This window comes from Pelophylax lessonae, assembly GCF_965119305.1.
Source record: "Pelophylax lessonae genome assembly, chromosome: 2".
Lineage (NCBI taxonomy): Eukaryota > Metazoa > Chordata > Amphibia > Anura > Ranidae > Pelophylax > Pelophylax lessonae.
In genome coordinates, this window is record NC_138769.1 from 746671980 (window position 1) to 746691811 (window position 19832).

Below are 19832 nucleotides of genomic sequence, written 5' to 3' on the forward strand. Positions count from 1 at the left end.
TATTGGCAATGTAAGCTGTACTGCAGCTTTTCCAATAAGTTTCTTGATTGGGAAAGGTCCCAAGAACAGAGGTCCAAGCTTTTTGCTAGGGATTTTCAGTCTTAAATTTTTTGTTGAGAGCCAAACGAGGTCCCCGATAGCGTACTGAGGAGAAGGTCTTCTGCGAAGATCATAGTACTTCTTTTGTTGACTATGAGCGTGTGCAATGGTAGTATTAAGCAAACCCAGAGAGTCCTTTATTTGGGTAAGATAGTCTGAAGCTACTGGGTTATTTGAAGGAAGGATGCGTGGTGGAAGAATAGAGGGATGAAACCCATAGTTCAAGTAGAACGGACTCTGCTTGGTCGTACTGTGGGTTGCGTTGTTGTAGGCAAACTCTGCCAGAGGGAGAAGATCCACCCAATCATCCTGTTGGTAAGAAGTGTAACAACGTAAATATTGCTCGATGCATTGGTTGACTCTTTCAGTCTGTCCGTTGGTCTGCGGATGGTAAGGAGAAGTGAGCTTCCGCTTGATCCGTAGTATGTGACATAGTTCTTGCTAGAACTTGGAAATAAATTGTGATCCACGGTCAGACAGAAGAGTTTTTGGGATACCATGTAACTTAAAGACATGTTTCATCAGGAGTTCTGCCGTTTGTTTGGACGAAGGTAGTCTGCGAATAGCAATGAAATGTGCCATCTTTGTCAGATGGTCCACTGACACTAAGATGGTATTAAATCCTTTGGAAGGAGGCAATTCCACTATAAAGTCCAAGGACACAACTTCCCATGGAGTTTGGGGTATCGGTAGACTGCATAGTAGGCCGGATGGTCTTGTAGTCTCAATTTTGGACCTGGCACAAACATTGCATGAAGAGACGAATTTTTGTATAGATGTTTTCATGTCAGGCCACCAGAATTGCCTGGTAATTAGATTAAGAGTCTTTGTCATACCCATATGTCCTGCCATAGGCACATCATGCGATAATTCCAAGATCTTGGTGCGTATGGTAGGTGGTATGTAAAGTTTGTCGTTGTAGTAGAGGAAGCCTTCTGCATCAGTATTTAGTTGTGGTGGGGGTGAATCCAAACTTATACCATGCAAAACCTCTTCCTTCAAGGAACGGACAACTCCAATAATGCGTTTGTGAGGTATTATAGGAACGGAAGGAATTTCTAAGTAGTTTTCTTCAGTTAGTCGTGATAGTGCATCCGCCTTTTTGTTCTTATCTGCAGGTGTGTAGGTCACTAGGAAGTTAAACCTTAAAAAGAATAGTGACCATCGTACCTGTCGGTGCGAGAGAGTTTTGTTAGTCTGAAGATATTGGAGATTTTTATGGTCCGTGTATATAATTATTGGTAATTGGGTGCCTTCGAGTAGATGTCGCCAATTCTCCAGAGCCAATTTTATAGCAAGCAGTTCCTTTTCACCCACGGGGTAATTTATCTCGGGACTGCTTAGGGATTTAGAAAAAAAGGCGACTGGATGAAGTGGTGAAGTGTGAGTTGGTCGTTGGGAGAGTATTGCTCCTACTGCCAGGTTTGACGCATCTACTTCCAGAACATATTGGAGGGATGGGTCTGGATGGCGTAGTATGGGAGCAGAAGTAAACTTTGTCTTTAACAGGTGAAAAGCTTTATTTGCTTCATCTGACCATTTGAATGTTTTTTTAATGCTAGTGAGCTGTGTGAGGGGTCTCACAATGGCAGAGAAGTTTCTAATGAACTTCCTGTAGAAATTCGAAAATCCAAGAAATCGCTGTAGCGCTTTGCGTGTGGTTGGTGTAGGCCAATCCTGAATGCAGGATATCTTACTCATGTCCATCTCGATTCCTGTTTTGGATATGATGTAGCCCAGAAAAAGTACCTCTTCTTTATGAAACAAGCATTTTTTCAGTTTCACATAAAGGTTGTGTGCAAGCAATCTCGAAAATACTAGTCTTACATGTCTTATGTGTTCAGACAAGGATCGTGAATATATAAGTATATCGTCCAGATATACCACAACACAGACATCTAGTAAGTCTCTGAAAATATCGTTTATAAATCGTTGAAAAACTGCAGGGGCGTTGCATAGCCCGAATGGCATTACAAGATATTCGAACAATCCGTATCTGGTTCTGAATGCAGTCTTCCACTCGTGTCCATCACGGATTCGAATGAGATTGTATGCTCCTTTCAGGTCCAATTTTGAAAAATAGGTAGCTCCACGCACCTGCTCAATGAGCTCAGGGATAAGCGGTAGAGGATAGCGATCTTTTATTGTAATAGCATTCAATTGCCTATAGTCGATGATAGGCCTGAGACTTGAGTCCTTTTGCGGACAAAAAAGAGTCCTGCTACTGTGGAAGAAGTGGAAGGTCTAATAAAACCTTTTTCCAAATTCTCATCCAAATAGTTTTTGAGATGGGAAAGTTCATCCTGTGAAAGAGGATAAACATGACCGAACGGCAATTTGCTATTTGGGAGTAGATCAATGCTACAATCATAGTCTCGATGGGGAGGTAGTGCTTGAGCATTTTTCTCAAGAAAAACCTCAGAGAGATCCTGATAACATAGTGGTGCAATCTCATCTGTCACCACAGACAGGATCTTCCCGAAAGACGGGAGGTTACACGTACCCTCGCAATAGCAAGAGAGGAAGGCCAGGGTCCGTTCCTTCCAATCTATGGTTGGTTGATGTGTGGGCAACCAGGGAAGTCCCAACACAATGGGAAAGTGGGGTGAAGGTATTAGATCGAAGGTAGTGGTCTCCATATGAGACCCGTTAGTAGTGACTAGGAGAGCCTGTGTCTGATCAGTGATCGGACCAGAGGATAAAGGAACACCGTTAATAAGACTTACTGAGACAGGTTTAAGTTTAGAAATAATAGGAACTTTATTTAAAACAGCAAAACGTGTATCAATATAATTTCCACAAGATCCTGTGTCAATCATGGCCTTAGTAGTAATCCTGTTCTGGTCCCACTGTAATGTTAAGCAAACAGAAAGGTAAGGGTTAGTGATTGAAGTTGTCAATCCCCCTAGGAGGACATGTGAACACTCACCCTTCCTTTTGTAGACTAGGGGACAGACGTTTATCTTGTGATCCGGGGATGCACAGTACAAGCAGAGATTACCAGATCGTCTTTTGGCTTTTTCCATAGTTGATAGAGGTGGGCGTATGGTTCCTACCTCCATAGGAACGGGATCAACGGCCGAAATCCGAGAAGAACTGGATAATGGCATTCCCATTTTCTCAGCCTTTCTTTCTCGTAGTCTTCTATCTATGGTGATACTGAGTTGTATCAATGCATCCAGGGTTTTTGGCAGATCCGCTCGGGCGAACTCGTCTTTAACGGCTTCTGATAGGCCAAGCCTAAATTGGGTTTTCAGAGATGCATCATTCCATTCTGAATCAAGTGTCCATCTCTTGAATTCTGCGACAAAGTCTTCTACACGTCTCCTACCTTGTTTCAAAGATCTTAATTGAAGATCGGCAGTACTCTGCCTATTGGGATCATCATATAGGCTAGTGAGTTCTGCTAGGAACAAGGCATAGGAGTTGAGAAGCTGGTCGTTTTTCTCAAAAAGAGAGTCTGCCCAGGCCCGAGGATCGCCTGTTAGGTAAGAAATAATAGTACAAACCTTAATGTGATCAGTAAGGTAGGTACGGGGTTTTAGCAAGAAAAGTAACTCACATGCGTTTTTAAATTCGCGAAATTTTTTGCGATCGCCTGTAAATACCAAAGGAGGATTTATTTTGGGTTCAGGGGACTGAGCAGAGGTAAGTTGTGTCAGTCTAATTACCTGCTGCGACAGAGCCTGATTGTCTTCTTTTAATTCAGCAAGTGCGTGTATTAACGCAGTTACTTGCTGTTTTAATTGTGTCACCTGAGTGGTTATTTCTGCTGAATCCATTTGTGGTTCGTTCAATCTGTAACGCTCCTGCGTTTTATGTATGGTGTGGATTTTCAGCTGCAGAAATATTCCACTTCAGTAGTCATGTAAGAGAAACGCTGAGACACCATTCCCAACTCTCAATGACTCATCATGTGTGGAGGATCTCAATTCAGCAAGTAAATACACACACTCAATAAGATGTTTCCTAGAGTGACTTATGTATATAGTAACACAGTGATGATAGGCTGAAGAGACAGGTTAGGTAGAGATGGTAAATGACAGACACTTGAAAGGAAATGTTCTTGAAAGTAAGATAGTAGCAGATGGGATGCAGATAGGTTTAGCAATCATGTATGGTAGCAGATGACAGAGTAGCAGGTGGACATACAAGAGAGATCAACCCAGTGCAGGAACAGGTGATAGTAGGTTCAAGAGCTAGCAATCTTAGATAATGCAGATGTAGTAATAGTCCTTAGTATGTAGAGCTAGATAGTGTAAGCTTTAGTATAAAGGTTATAGAGGTTTCCCCTGCGGGGTACTTATCACTAATAGCAATGTAGCAGAGGAGAGGTTCAGCAAAAGCGGATGATCCGGTAGCGGGATACAGGGATCAGCGCAGCGTGGTTCCGACAGCGAGGTATGCTTGCAAGCATGAGAGCTTCAAGACAGGTTACCATCAAGGCACAAAGCAGTTTGAACGAACACATGTGAGTGAGAGCCGGCGATCTAAATAGCCATCCAGTCCGGCGCTCAGTGATGACAGCATCGGTCTTAAAGGTGTATGCGCACCTTACCAAAAGAGAATGGTGGGGCGCATACACTTATGAAAGAGTAATTAGGGTACCCAAAGGTACCAGAACATTACACCGGCAACCCGTGCTACTTCGGGCACAGCACACCCTGTCTCACCTCCAGGGGTGTTCTGCACCTAGCCGCAAGGGGAGCCCTCTCTACACTCCGGCTTCGGATCAGGTATGTGACATACCGTCTCTTCCGCTGCCTCGCCCAAGGTCCCCAGAACCTATTCCACATGCCAGGTGAGACGTTGCTTGCCATGCTGTGCTGTGTCTTTTGTGCCTGGAAGTCAAGAGTCACACTGGTCCTTCACTCCTTTCAGCTTTGCGTTCACAGGCAGATCAGTGGCTGACACCGCTCAATTTGGCAGTTGGTAAAGTGGTGTGCGACAACGGTGCCAATCTGCTGAGCGCGCTGAAACAGGGCAAAATTACACACGTGCCATGCATGGCACACATCCTGAACTCGTGCAGCGATTGGTTGCCAAATACGCTGGGGTCCAGGACGTATTGCGGCAGGCCAGGAAAATCTCGGGCCATTTCAGAAGATCTTACACAGCCATGGCTCGCCTTGCTGACATTCAGTGGCGACACAACCTGCCCGTCAGGCGTCTTATTTGTGACTGCCCGACACGATGGAACTCAACCTTGTATATGCTTGATAGGCTGCTCCAGCAGAAACGTGCAGTTAACAATTACCTGTACAACTTTGCGGCAGGACAGGTTCTGGGGAGCTTGGGTTTTTTCACCTCGCCAGTGGCTGCTCATGCGTGACACATGCAGACTTCTGCAGCCATTTGATGAGATCACCAAACTGGTCAGTCACGGCCAGGGCGCCATCAGTGACATCGTATCTTACGCCTTCTTTCTGGACCGTGCATTGCGTCATGTCATTGATCAAGCCGTCGAGGAGCAAGAGGATGAGGAAGTCGCAATGATGGATGAATTCCCAGGGGGTGCTACTGCATCTGAGACAAGTCAACAGCAGGAGTCTGAAGAGGAGTCAGAGGAGGATGATGCTGGGGGGATGAGGAGGAGCAAGAAGAGCATGCTTTAAACCTTTCTAGGATCGATGGTGTTGTCCGTGGATGGGGGGAGGAGGACAAGGACGACATTATCCTGGATAATGAGCTGGAGCCAGGCCACTACACCGCTTCCAGTTTAGTGCAAATGGGGGCCTTCATGATCCAGTGTTTTAAGGGGGACCCCCGTATAAAAAGCATAAAGGGCAAGGACCAGTACTGGGTGGCAACGTACTTAGACCCCCGGTACAAACAAAAAATGGCGGAAATTTTACCACAATCACAGAGGGCGGTGAGAATGCAGCACTTCCAGGCCTTGCTGCGGGAAATTCTGCATTTGCGTGCGCTGGCAGAGGAATTTCCAGTCACAGAGAGACAGTTGCGGGTAGCAATCCAACAGCGCCTGCAAGAAGAGGGCGGTTTGAAGATGTCTTGGTCACTTCAGATATGAGATCCTTCTTTCAGCCAAAAAAATTGGCAGCTGTCCTCCGGATCCAGCATCATGGAACGCCTAGACTGACAGATTTCCGACTACATCGGGTTAATGGCCAATGTGGACGCTCCGAGGAGTGATGAACCCCTGGACTACTGGGTGGGCAGGCGTGACCTCTGGCCAGAGCTTGCACAATTTGCAATGAAACTGTTGGCTTGTTGGCTTGCCCCCCGTCCAGTATCCTGTCCAAAAGGACGTTCAGCGCAGCAGGGGGATCGTGACCGATAAGCGCACTCGCCTAACAGTGTTGACTACCTCACATTTATAAAAATGAATGAGGCATGGATCTCAGAGGAATTCAACACATGTGACCAGTAGACCATGTTTGATTAAAATTCCTCATGACAGGCCACAAATATCCGCCAGACCACCATCCATCCATAATGATTCATGGTCCTTGTCTTCAGTAAATACGGCAGCATAAAAGGCATTTCATGTCCATTGAACGCCTAATTTTTGGGGCCTTTCATGGCCGACAATTATTTTTCCTGTCAATGCCTAATGTACCTCCAGCCACAGAATACAACGTTCTTAGCTGTCAGGTAAACACATGTGGGCTAATTTTTGGGGCCTGGAATGGGCGACACTTATGTATCCTGTGAATGCCTAATGTACCTTCAGCCACAGAATACAACGTTCTTAGCTGTCAGGTAAACGCATGTGGGCTAATTTTTGGGGCCTGGAATGGCCGACACTTACTTCTTTATCTTGTGAATGCCTAATTTTTCAGACTGGAATTGAAAATCAATGGGTCTGTAAAGGTTCCGCCAGATTGTGGAATGCATGAGGACCCATTTTACATGTGTGAATGGACCATATATGTATTTGACATGTATTTACTGGCTGCTGTCAGTTCTGGCTGATTAAGGAAAAAAAAAATTCTGTAAAAAAAAAAAATTCTGTAAAAAAAAAAAAAATTAAACATTTTTTAGGGCAACTTTTCCAATAGCAATACTTCTGGTATGACATTGTCCATGTTGTGGGACTATTTGTGCACAGCTAGTAAGTATTTTGTGTCTGCAAATATGACCTAAAGGTTTTTAAAGTTCGCCTCCCATTGAAGTCAATGGGGGCTGCCGCGAACTTGCGGTTCGCGAACATTTGAGAAAGTTTGCAGCTAACGTTCGCGAAACACCCTGGCCGATGTTCATCCATTACTATATATATTATGTTGTTCCTTATATAGTCCTGACTGGAGTGTTTATCGTCCCTACAGTGGTGGTAGTTTCTCATTAATGAAGGTTTTCTTTATGGTCAGCTCAGACAAGGTTTAAGCTCTCGGCCCGTATTCTGTTTTATTTTCAGAGCTCGTATTGTTGGTGTTACACAGACTCACATTCTGCCCCTATTTGGGACATATTCCTGAAATTGTTATCCCATAAGCTGAGGTTGTTTTGAGACCAAGGATCACCTTTTTTACCCAAAGTGGTCTCTGCTTTTCACCTTAAAGAAGAGATTGCATTATCCTCCCTGTGTCTGGCACTAGTTCCCCCCGAGTAGATCTCTCCCCGCTGTCTGGATGTGGTGGGGACCTATCAGCCAATGCTTTTTTATGCAGATGGATTTCCTGTTTGTTATCCCAGAGGCTAAGAAGAGGTTCTCCATATTCCAGATCTGCTATTACTAAGTAGATATGATAAGTTTCAAGTAAATTTAATAAATAATTTTGCAGGCCTATGAGATGTGTGATAAAGTGCCTCCTTTTCCCATTACAGTCCACACCATCAGATTAGTGATCGCTTCTTGGACTTTTTATCCCCAGGTTTCTGTGTCTCAGATCTGTAAGGCCCGGTCTTCCTTTTACATTATTAAGTTTTACAAAGTTGATGCGGTGACCAGTTTGTCCATTCTGGTCACCTACCCATGAAACCTCTGCTGCAGCCAGAACTCATTCATTCAGTGGCTGTATCTCTTCTGCGGCTAAATGACAGCTTCCAGTTTGGTGATCGGGATGCTGGCAGCCATCACCATCCTAGCAACCAATGATGCTGTGTAGACTGGCCAACTGCATCATAGCAACCAATAATGTCATTGGTTGCTGGGATGTAGGTGGCCGCAAAGTAAATGCCTGCATCCAAGCAAACAAAAACTGAACTGCAGTGTCACTGGGTTCTAGGACACAGGTGGCCAGGAATATGTGATTTAGGGATGAAGTAGTGAATTTTAGTCAATTTAGTGAATAACATCACATGGGAGCCCCTTACTCTACTTTCAGCTTCCAGCTTGGGAAATGTCATTTGCAGTGAGATTCTGTGGGGAGCAGATAGTCTGGTTGATCTGGGTGTTTTTCTGTGGCATGTTGGAGGGATCTTGATGTCATTATTATTATTATGGATTTATTTTTTTAATGGGGGCAAAAATAAGGCAACATATAAAACAAAACAAATTGGCCCCAGGACTTTATATGAGGTGAGCATATGTGGTCAATGATGAAAGATGGATGTAAATTTATTCAACATTTATTAGAGTAGAAAAATAATCATCGTAAACCATAAAACACATCTAAAAATGCCAAACCGATTGGTAGTAAAAACCGATTGGTAGTATTGCAATACAGGATAATGACAAAAGTAAATACATAAAAATAAAATGCCTCCTTAGTCTCAATAGTAAATACATAATAGTATGATGCATCTTTGGTCTAGTGTGACAGAGTATCATGGTAATAAACTAGATGAAGGAAGGGCCCATTTTTTACAATTACACCATTTTTACACTTCTTTCTTAAGCATTTTGCTATTTCTCTGGTGACAGTTTTGTTTCACTCTCCCCTTTTTTTTCCTTTTTCCTTCTTATCTATTGCACTGTCACGCTATTATATTACATGCCCTTCCTTTGTCTAGTTTATCACCATGATACTCTGTCACACTAGATATTAAAATCAATACTTATGATTACTATCTGGGATCGACCGATTATCGGCAACACCGATAATCCCCCGATTATATCGGAATCAGCCCCTGAGGTTACCGATATTTAGGGAAAGTGCATGTACCAGGGTGATGCCTGCACCTAGAGGCATCACCCCAGTACCGGTGTCCATAGCCAACGGTCAGCTGACTTGTAATGACAACCGATGCAGCTGAGAAGCCGTTTGGCTGTCATTACAAAGAGCGGGAGGGGACGCCCCCCCCTCCCGCCGCTCGCCCGTATCTCCTGTGCGGAGAGACCCGGGCATCCTACCTCCACCACGCCGAAGAGAAGACATATTCTAAGCCGCGTTCAGCTCTGTTCGGCTCTCCATGTACTCTGCGCCAAATTAAAAAACCTGACAGCATTCAAAACAGCTAAACTTTCCAGTGCCCAGGAGGGATTTGGGGTCTTCTAGACCCCCAAATCCCTCCACAAGGAGTACCTTTTAGAAAAAAAAATGAACAAAATGTTTTTACATGTCCGAAAATATAAGCCGATACCGATATCTGATGACCAAAATATCGGTATTGGTATCGGCATTAAGAAAACGATATTGGTCGATCACTAATTACTATTACTGTTTGTAGAACTTTATGCAATATTTTTGGCTTGCATTCTAAATTAATGATTTATTCTTTAGATATGCTTTTAATGCATCCACTCTTGAAAAAGTGAGCGACAGCTCACGAAACGCGTTGGGAACAAAGATGCATTGTACTATTATATATTTACTATTGTAACCTACTATTATCATTATCCTGTACTGCAATACTACCAATCGGTTTGCCATTTTTAGATGTGTTTTATGGTTTATGAAGATCATTTTTCTACTCTAATAAATGTTGAATATATTTACATCCATCTTTCATCATTGGCCACATGTGCTCACCTCATATATAATGTCCTGGGGCCAATTTGTTTTGTTTTATATGTTTACATTGGGATGGAGGCGTGTCACAGATGGCACCAGACCATTTTTTTTAGTTAAGATAAGGAAACATTTGCCCAAAAAGAGGAAGGGGGACACGGGGAAAAAAGAAGGGGGCAGGGGGGGATTTTTATGGAACCGTAAGAATTGGGTAGAAATGTTTAATTAAAAAGTACTTTATTTTACAAATACAATACATTATTAAAAATTGAATAATGATTATAATCACAAATACATATTGGTATATAAAGATCACTTCACATACTGTATAGGCACAAAAAAGCAGTAGACTGAGATTTGGCCTTGCCCGACATGTTTCCCGGTCTTAGTACCGTTTCTTACAAAGGAAAGAGATACACTGCTCAAGGTAATGGGAAGCTTGATGACCAACAGTGGTGCCCCGGCTCGCCTCCGTGGACAGTCAATAATGAAAAGAAATGGCTGCACTCAGATGTGGTCAAAATCCAGGTTTATTGGACATCCCAATGTGGCAAAAAAGTGGCAAGGTAGACGCGTTTCACACACTAATATGTGTGCTTAATCATTAGTAATGATTAAGCACACATTAGTGTGTGAAACGCGTCTACCTTGCCACTTTTTTGCCACATTGGGATGTCCAATAAACTTGGATTTTGACCACATCTGAGTGCAGCCATTTCTTTTCAATAGTATTGTTTCTTCATGAGCGTAAGTTTAGGAAGAGATCAACTCCTCTTGCAAGGACATAAAGTAATTAAACACTGTCTTATAAACATATATTATTCATTGCATATTACATGGTAACTGCACAGAGGTAGGAGAAGGAATCGCCCGAATAGCAAATCCACCAAGTAGGACCTTCAAGAGGGCATCAAAAATAAGTAATCCCCTGGGGATGAATGTGGGAGTGAAACATTGTAAATCAGCCCAACCAGAATTTTTATGCTAAAGAGTAACAAGAGGGGTTTTGTCAGTGACACACCAGTCACAAACCTCTCCATTTCTACCATAAAACCCAGTATTGTGGTCTCATAGTAAGTTAGAAAATATAACTGACATGTCAGACAGATCTGCTTTGGGCCCTACCCAAGGCAAATTAACTCTAAAGGTTGAGGGGCATATAGGCATATAAATGACCTATACCCTCCTATAGGGGGATCTGTAAATTCACTAATATTTGATCACAAAATTACCTTCATTTACCTCATACCTTCACTTCTTTTTCACCTTGTCCCCCTTCCTCTTTTTGGGCAAATGGTTTCTTTTATCTTTGTCATTCAATTGGAATGAAGGTACCTTATTAGTTATACCCTGTACTTAGAAACACAGTCGCTCTTTTTTCATGGGGGTGATGGTTTGCTGTTTGGACTTGTGTTGCATTGTGTTTTTGTTGTAAACGAGTAACCAGACATACTATGTACCCCTTTCTCATTCATTTAGGGGAACAAGATATCTGGGGGCATCCTTTTTTAAAGGGGGCTTCCAGATTCTGATAATTCCCTCCAGCAGACCCTCACAACCACAACACAGTTGTGGGAGAGACACATTTACCTTATTCACATGAGGACATGGTGCCTTGCCAGGGTGCCTCTCTTAGGGGTACATTACTCATGTGGAGGGCACGTGGCCTGGTATGGTCCAGTGCAGATTCCAGGTCCAGGTACCCCCCCCCCCCACCACTTCAGTTGGGTAGCCACTCATCAGCCCAATCATTTATTGATGAGACGTTTATTAATGAGATCTACAGCCAGGTCAGGTGAGGAAGTATTCATGCATGATGCCTGAATAAAGATAAAGTCGGTCAGCATGTCACACCCTTTACATATCCCTTCACTTCCTTACCAATCCAAACAAACACATGACACCCCCATTCCTTCTGAAATTCGAAATAGATGTGGGTCATACATTCACCCAGACAGAAAGATCTCATATCCTATTCTTTGCTCACAAATCCTCCTTTCCAAGCAGTGTCCATTCGTCCGGATAAAACATTCTGACCAGATGGTATACAGTCCCCACTCTTTTACACAAAATGTAACCCACAACCTCTCCTACCTGTTAGAGGTGAAATAATGCCAGGAGAACTCTATTACATATATTCTGGGAACATCTGCTGTTACGTATTTTGGAGAGAAATGCAAAGATTTACCAAACATCTAACCAGAATAGCCCTGGGGGATGACCCTTCAGCTTTTCTTCTACACATGACCCTCCTTTCTAAGACCCAATATAAAAAATGACTGCTCATACGCCTTATAAACATGGTGAGATCTTCTACCCCACTGAAATGGAGATGCACGGATCCCCTACAACATGTCTGTGGATTTCTAGGGTTAATGAGATCAAAGGAAAGGAAGATCTCACCACATCTCTGAAGGGAAAATAATTAGAAATAATTAGGTTTGAAAATGGAGAGAATTGATTTTGAAGATTTGCCTCCAATTGATTTCAATGGGGTTTGCATTTATGTCTGCAATTTTTGAAATTTTAGACGCACTTGCTGAATGCACCTGCAAATAAAACCCAAGCACATCCCCCATCACTATGAAGCACATTTCTGTGAATGAGAACAAAGAATGAGATTCTCCTGCTGGAAATTGTAATAAACTGTCAATTTTATCAGCCAATGGGAATAATATAGTGTCCTCAGTAAAATAACATTGTATATATTATTTCTATATATTAGATACATTTAATAATAATTTTTAAAAAAAGCAAATTTATTCAGCCCTTTTTATAGAATTCTGACTTTTATGTTTTTTTTTTTTGCACAGGTGGATTTATAAACAAAGTTTTCTGTAATTTTGGACTTCATCAATACAACAAAGTCACATGGGAAATGAGCCATATGGGTGTCTTATGTGACTGAAAGTCTTTATTGAAGTTCACCAGGGGATTTACACAGGACACAAGACATATCGGTGTTCTAAATGTCATAAATATTTTGGATCCTCTTCCATATCGATCGAGCCTCAGAGGACAACAGGAGAGGAGTCCTTTCAGTGTTATAGAAGTGACAATGGCCTTACAGTAAAGTCCAACCCATGTATATATAAGAGGAGTCATTTCAGAAGATATTTCTTGTTTGGAATGTGATAAAGGTTTTACAATGGAGGCAAAACATATCACACAAAAGAAGGATCAAGCTGGAAAGAATTCATATCAATGTACTGAATGTGATAAAGGCTTTACAACTAAGAAATATCTTATCACACACTACAGGATTCACACTACAGGAAAGCCATATCAGTGTTCTGAATGTGACAATGTTTTTACACTGAAGTCAGATGTTATCATACACCAGAGGATTCACACTGGAGAGAAGCCATATCAGTGTTCTGAATGTGGAGAAGCTTTTACAAAGAAATCAACTCTTATCGGACACCAGAGGGTTCACACTGGAGAGAAGCCATATCAGTGTTCTGAATGTGGAAAAGATTTTAGGCAGAAGTCACATCTTATCGGACACCAGAGGGTTCACACTGGAGAGAAGGCATATCAGTGTTCAGAATGTGGCAAAGCTTTTAGGCAGAAGTCAGAGCTTATCAGACACCAGTGGGTTCACACTGGAGTGAAGCCATATCAATGTTCTGAATGTGACAAAGCTTGTATAGTGAAATCAGAGCTTCTTGCACACCAGAAGATTCACACTGGAGAGAAGCCATATCAGTGTTCTGAATGTGGAAAAGCTTTTATGCAGAAGCCACATCTTATCAGACACCAGAGGGTTCACACTGGAGTGAAGCCACATCAATGTTCTGAATGTGACAAAGCTTTTATAGTGAAATCGGAGCTTCTTGCACACCAGAAGATTCACACTGGAGAGAAGCCATATCAGTGTTCTGAATGTGACAAAGCTTTTAAGCAGAAGTTTGAGCTTATCACACACCAGAGGGTTCACACTGGAGAAAAGCCGTATCAGTGTTCTGAATGTGGCAAAGCTTTTATACAGAAGTCACATCTTATCATACACCAGAGGGTTCACACTGGGGAGAAGCCATATCAGTGTTCTGATTGCAGCAAAGCTTTTAGGCTGAAGTCAGAGCTTATCACACACCAGAGGGTTCACACTGGAGAAAAGCCGTATCAGTGTTCTGAATGTGGCAAAGCTTTTATACAGAAGTCACATCTTATCATACACCAGAGGGTTCACACTGGAGAGAAGCCATATCAATGTTCTGAATGTGACAAAGCTTTTACACAAAGGTCAAATCTTAGCCGACACCAGATGATTCACACTGGAGAGAAGTCATATCAGTGTTCTGAATGTGACAAAGCTTTTACACAAAGGTCAGGTCTTACTGGACACCAGAGGGCTCACACTGGAGAGAAGTCATTTTAATGCTCCAGAAAAAGGGGGGATATTAAAGAAATTGCAGGTGTCCCATTTGTTTCACAGCCCCAATGTCATCCCACAAGCTAGGGAAAAGTGAAAAAATAAAATGCTACTTAACAAAAAACTCAAATCTGTGAACAAACTGGAATGTAATTATCAGATGCATTGACTTTAGTGCCTATCTCCATCACAAAAACACCTAGAAGGCCTGTAAATATTTTACCTTTTGACAATTATTTTTAGATACTCAGCAATGACTGAACTGTTTTCCTCATGATTCTTTTATCTTTTTTTTATGGAGCTTTAACTAAACATGTATTTTCATCATTCAATAACTGAGCTGTGTTTTCTTCATTGCCAGAGCTAATACAATAATAATAATGCCTCAGTAGCAGAGACTAGTATGGGGTCCAATGGCAGATGGCTACATGTATTCCATTTAGCTCTGCTTAAAATCTTCAGGATCTTATCAGGTGAATAATGGGCGTCCTTGATATCTTCTTCCTCTGTCCAGCTATTACTTATCTCCATAGACTATTCACACAGCACAACTGCAGGATATCCAAACTTACCATGTGCTGAGTGTGTGGTCATATCATTTCTTCTGGGGGACAGAAATTCATCCAATTGGGGTTCACTTTAACTGCTTGCCGACCGCCGCATGGCTATTTACTGCGGCGGTCAGCCCCTCACAGGCAAAGTGACGTATGACTACGTCGCAAGCCTGTGAGGCTCTAGGGAGCGAGCACGCGCCGCCACGCCCCCCCCCCCGCGCGTGTGCCCAGCGGACCCGACGTCCGCCGGTCACTCGCGATCGTCCTTTACACCGGGAGAAAGGCAGGCGGCTAATGTAAACAAAGTCGCCTGTCATTCTTCCCTGTGTAAGAATGGAGATCACACGGTTCTACTATGTAGGACCGTTGATCTCTGTTCTTACACTAGTAGCCACAGCCAATCACAGTTAGAAACACGCCCCTAAGGACACACTTAACCCCTCCCTCTCCAATAAAGTTAATCCCTTCCCTGCCAGTGTCATTTTTACAGTAACAGTGCATATGTATAGCACTGATTACTGCAGTAATGTCACTGGTAACCCCAAAAGTGTCAAATGTCAGTCAAGGGTCCGATCTGTCCGCCGCAATGTCACAGTCCTGCAAAAAAAATCGCAGATCGCCACCATTACTCGTTAAAAAAAAAAAACAACAAAAATGACAAAAATCTTTCCATTTGTTAGTAAACGCGATAACTTTTGCGCAAACCAATCAAAATAAGCTTTTTGCAATTTTTTTTTTTTACCAAACATAGGTAGCATAAAACAAATTGGCCTAAAATGTTGAAAAAATTTTGATTTTTACATTTTTTTGGGGAATTTCATATAAAAAAATGTGAAAAATATTATTTTTGCAAAATTGTCGCTCTTTTTTTGTTTATAGCGCATGATCAAAAAATCGCACAGGTGATCAAATACCACCAAAAGAAAGCTTTGTTTGTGGGGAAAAAAAGGACGTCAAATTTGTTTAGGTACAGTGTCGCACAACCACGCAATTGTCCGTTAAAGTCACGCAGTGCCGAATCGCAAAATAGGCCCTGGTCAGGAAGGGGGTAAAATCTTCTGGGGCTTAAGTGGTTAATGACTCTGAATGGAAAGATCACTTTTTGGGGTAAAGTTTGCAATGAGCACTTCTTATCTCTGGAAATGCACCAAAGTGTACCTATGGCCAAAATCAATAATTATATAAATGGTACAATCTATCATTAGCATAGAAGTTTTGTTTTTCCGAGTCTCCTTTGTAACATTTGTTTACCTGTTGATCCTCCCAGCAGATCTGTAGTTTCCTTCCTGTAGAAGGCTATTTGGCAACAATGGCAGTTGGAGGGGTTGGGGAACACAATATAACACTGCTGGGGGTGCTTACAACTGTCAGTTTTCATTCATTTGGTGGTTTAAACCTTAAAAAAAAATCCTGTTGCTGTAACTGCTTTAGAAGCGTTAGCTGAAGTTGGGCTTTACTTGTTGTGTGTCTTACTTATAATCTATCTAAAACTTTCCTGTACAGGGTGACAACGCTGCTGTGTAATGTTACTGCAGAATGATGGGGGTTGTCACCCTGTTACAGAAGGTGGGAAAATAACAGATCTACAGACAGGATAACAGGTGATAAAACGATGTTGCAGAGGGAACTCTGGGAATGATAATGACAGATTGCATTACACATTAAGTTAGCAGACTTCCTGCTGTTGGTCTTATGTATGAATTGTGTTCTGATATTTACTGTCCTGCTGTAAAAGGTGTAAATGATTGCCCACATCTTTCCTGTAGTAGCCGGGACTACAATCTCTTCTTAGGAATATTAGGATGGGTACCTACCCAAGGGGGTCACCTTTTTGGATCTGGGATAAACATTTCACATGGGTTCTTAAATTCCATTATTGAAACTGCCAAGGGGAGTCTCACTTCACTAACAATAGGAGAGCCAATCACAGGCCAGTAACATTTCATGGTTTCTCAATGTAATTGCAGAATGTTTAATCCCCATTGGTCCAATGGATTCCTCGTCCTTCCAGATAATTTTGTTTCTTGTGTGGAAGGAGAACCCTAAAATGTCTTCCCTTCAATTCCACCATAGCTGTACTTTAGGTTATATGCAGTGGTGGGATTCAAAAATTTTAGTAACCAGTTCCGAATTTTTAAGCCTGGTGTAATTTTTTTTTTATATAATGTCAGTTAGGGGTCCGATCTGTCCGCCACAATGCCGCAGTCCCGCTAAAAATTACAGATCGCCGCCATTACTAGTAAAAAAAATAAATAGAAGTTACATCAATCTTTCCCCTAGATTGTAGACGCGATAACTTTTGCGCATTTAGAATACGCTTATTGGGATTTTTTACCAAAAATATGTAGCAGAATACAAATTGGTCTAAAATGATCCAAAAATTAGATTTTTAATTTTTTTTTAAAAGGAATGTTATATAGAGAATGTGAACAATATTGTTTTTTTTTTTGTTTTTTTTTTCAGAATTGTCGCTCTTTTTTTGTTTATAGCGCAAAAAATAAAAATCGCACAGTTGATCAAATACCACCAAAAGAAAGCTCTATTTGTGGGGGGAAAAGGACATCAATTTCATTTGGGTACAGCGTCGTACAACTGCGCAATTGTCTGTTAACTTCCTGCCATCCGCGCTACAGCCTATATACGGCCTCCCAGAAAGACTCTCCCCGCGCGCTCCCGTGAGCGCGCATCAGGGAGAATCTGTGTCGGCCGTGTCCCTTGGACACAGCCGATCACAGATCGTGGTGAATGGCCAATCACCACGTGATCAAGCCGTCCAATGAGAGATGATCTCATATGTAAACATATGAGATCATCTCTCATCGCCGGCGCTCCTTCCTCACACAGAGCCTGCAGTGTGAGGAAGGAGGGGGAGCCTCACAGTGTCGGGGACACACAGCAATGTAATCAGGGCACTGATCACCAGTGCCCTGATTACTAAAGGTAAAAAAATACACAAATTGCCCCCCATCAGTGCCCACAATGCCCGCCATCAGTGCCCCCCATCAATGCCCACAATCAGTGCCCATAGTGCTGCCAGTCAGTGCCCATCAGTGCCTGCTCATCTAGGCACTGATGAGCACTGACTGGCAGCACTATGGGCACTGAGTGTGGGCACTGATGGTGCTGCCCATCAGTGCCGCCCATCAGTGCTCAGCAGTGCCACCCGTCAGTGTCCATCAGTGCCATCCGCCAGTGCCCATCAGTGCCGCCTCTCAGTGCCCATCAGTGCCACCTCTCAGTGCCCAGCAGTGCCACCTCTCAGTGCTCATCAGTGCAGCCTATCAGTGCCGCCTATCAATGCCGCCTATCAGCGCTCATCAGTGCGGCATATTAGTACCTCCTCATCATTGCCCATAAGTGCCACCTCATCAGTGCCCATAAGTGCCACCTCATCAGTGCCCATCAGTGCAGCCTATCAGTGCCGCCTCATCAGCGCACATCAGTGAAGGAGAAAGATTTATTTTCAAAATTTACTCGCAGAAAATAAGAAAAACTTTTTTTTTTTCAAACTTTTCTGTCTTTATTTTTTTTTTGTAAAAAATAAAAAACCCAGAGATGATTAAATACCACCAAAAGAAAGCTCTATGTGTGTGAAAAAAATGATAAAAATTTCATATGGGTACAGTGTAGCATGACCGCACAATTGTCATTCAAAGTGTGACAGCACTGAAAGCTGAAAATTGGCCTGGATGGGAAGGGGGTTTAAGTGCACAGTAGGCAAGTGGTTAAAGTAACACAGCGCCGAATCACAAAAAATGGCCTGGTCATTAAGGAGGAAAATCTTCCGGTCCACAAGTGGTTAAGTACAGTCACTACTTAAAGGTCAAGGGGACCGAGGTATTTAAAAACGGTGACGCTTTGTAATATGTTTACCATGACTCCTATTATAGCCCTGCATTGTACAAGGGGGTGGCAAGGGTGTGACTGTGGCCAGAAGCACCTTAGACAGGAGACCTAGAGGTAGTGGCCATATGCATGGAGGGAGCCTAAAGGAGTGAGGAGGTAAATATTACTCCTTTCCCTGCACCATTAAATGTAATGAGGTCTGCAGGGGGGTCCAGTGCAGGGGTCATTTTTTTCTTGTTCCCCAAGTTGGGTTTTAAAGACCAAATAAATTAACAGCAACCTATATAAACAAAACTGTGAGTATTCGTTGTTTTGGAGTATTATGCCTCGTACACACGCATCGATAGTTGGCCGTGAATTTTCGACCAGCGTCCGATCGGCCGATTTTCGGCTTGTTAGTATGATGCTTTCGACAACCGACTCCTACTTTTCGGCCGAACAAAATCTGGTGTGCAGGCTATAAAATTTTTGTTGGCCGTCAACAGAACGGCCGATTTTCCGTCAGTCAGTACAGATTTCGGCAGACCAAAATCAGATGAGCAAGACTGGGCATGCTCAGAGAAGAAAAAACACACGGAAAGTAAACCAGCACATGACATCACTTCTGAAGTTGTTTTTTGTTGGCCGAGAAAATTTGCGTGCAGTCTAGAGCACATTTCAACCAACACAACAACACTGGACAAAAGTCGACCGATTGGTCGGCCGATAATCGTTGCGTGTGTACGAGGCATATGTCACAAGCTTACACAGTTACAGTGACCATTGATTAAAAATTGCGCAAGCCTTGTCCCCAATCCGAAAACCATATTTTATGCAGTTATTTAATAATTATCAACTCCAGTTATTTTCAAATGTGTAATACCTGTGAGGTAAATAAGACCTTCCAAGCCCGAAAACATTCCAGGTTGTGCAAATGACCTAGCAACGGCGTAATTCAGTCACATCACAGCAAGCAGTAACAATGGTCTCTGTATAAAAAAATGTTACAGCACCATACAGTATACAAAAATATTAACACCTTTAAAAGCAATAATCCATAAAATGGACGAGCCTGCAGGGGCACATGTATGAAGTAAAAACAATTAAATAAAAAAAACTATCAGT

At 42.6% G+C, this 19832-nt stretch overlaps 1 protein-coding gene across 1 annotated transcript in view; it reads left to right on the forward strand.

Moving 5' to 3' along the window:
• The window catches only part of LOC309548372 (uncharacterized protein), a gene marked incomplete at both ends in the record, with an annotated part of 1605927 nt that overhangs the window by 1235514 nt on the left and 350581 nt on the right, over positions 1 to 19832 (forward strand). Inside the window, 1 exon segment of the mRNA XM_082248310.1 lies at positions 13231 to 14220. Within this exon segment, the coding sequence (XP_082104436.1) occupies positions 13231 to 14220 (990 nt within the window).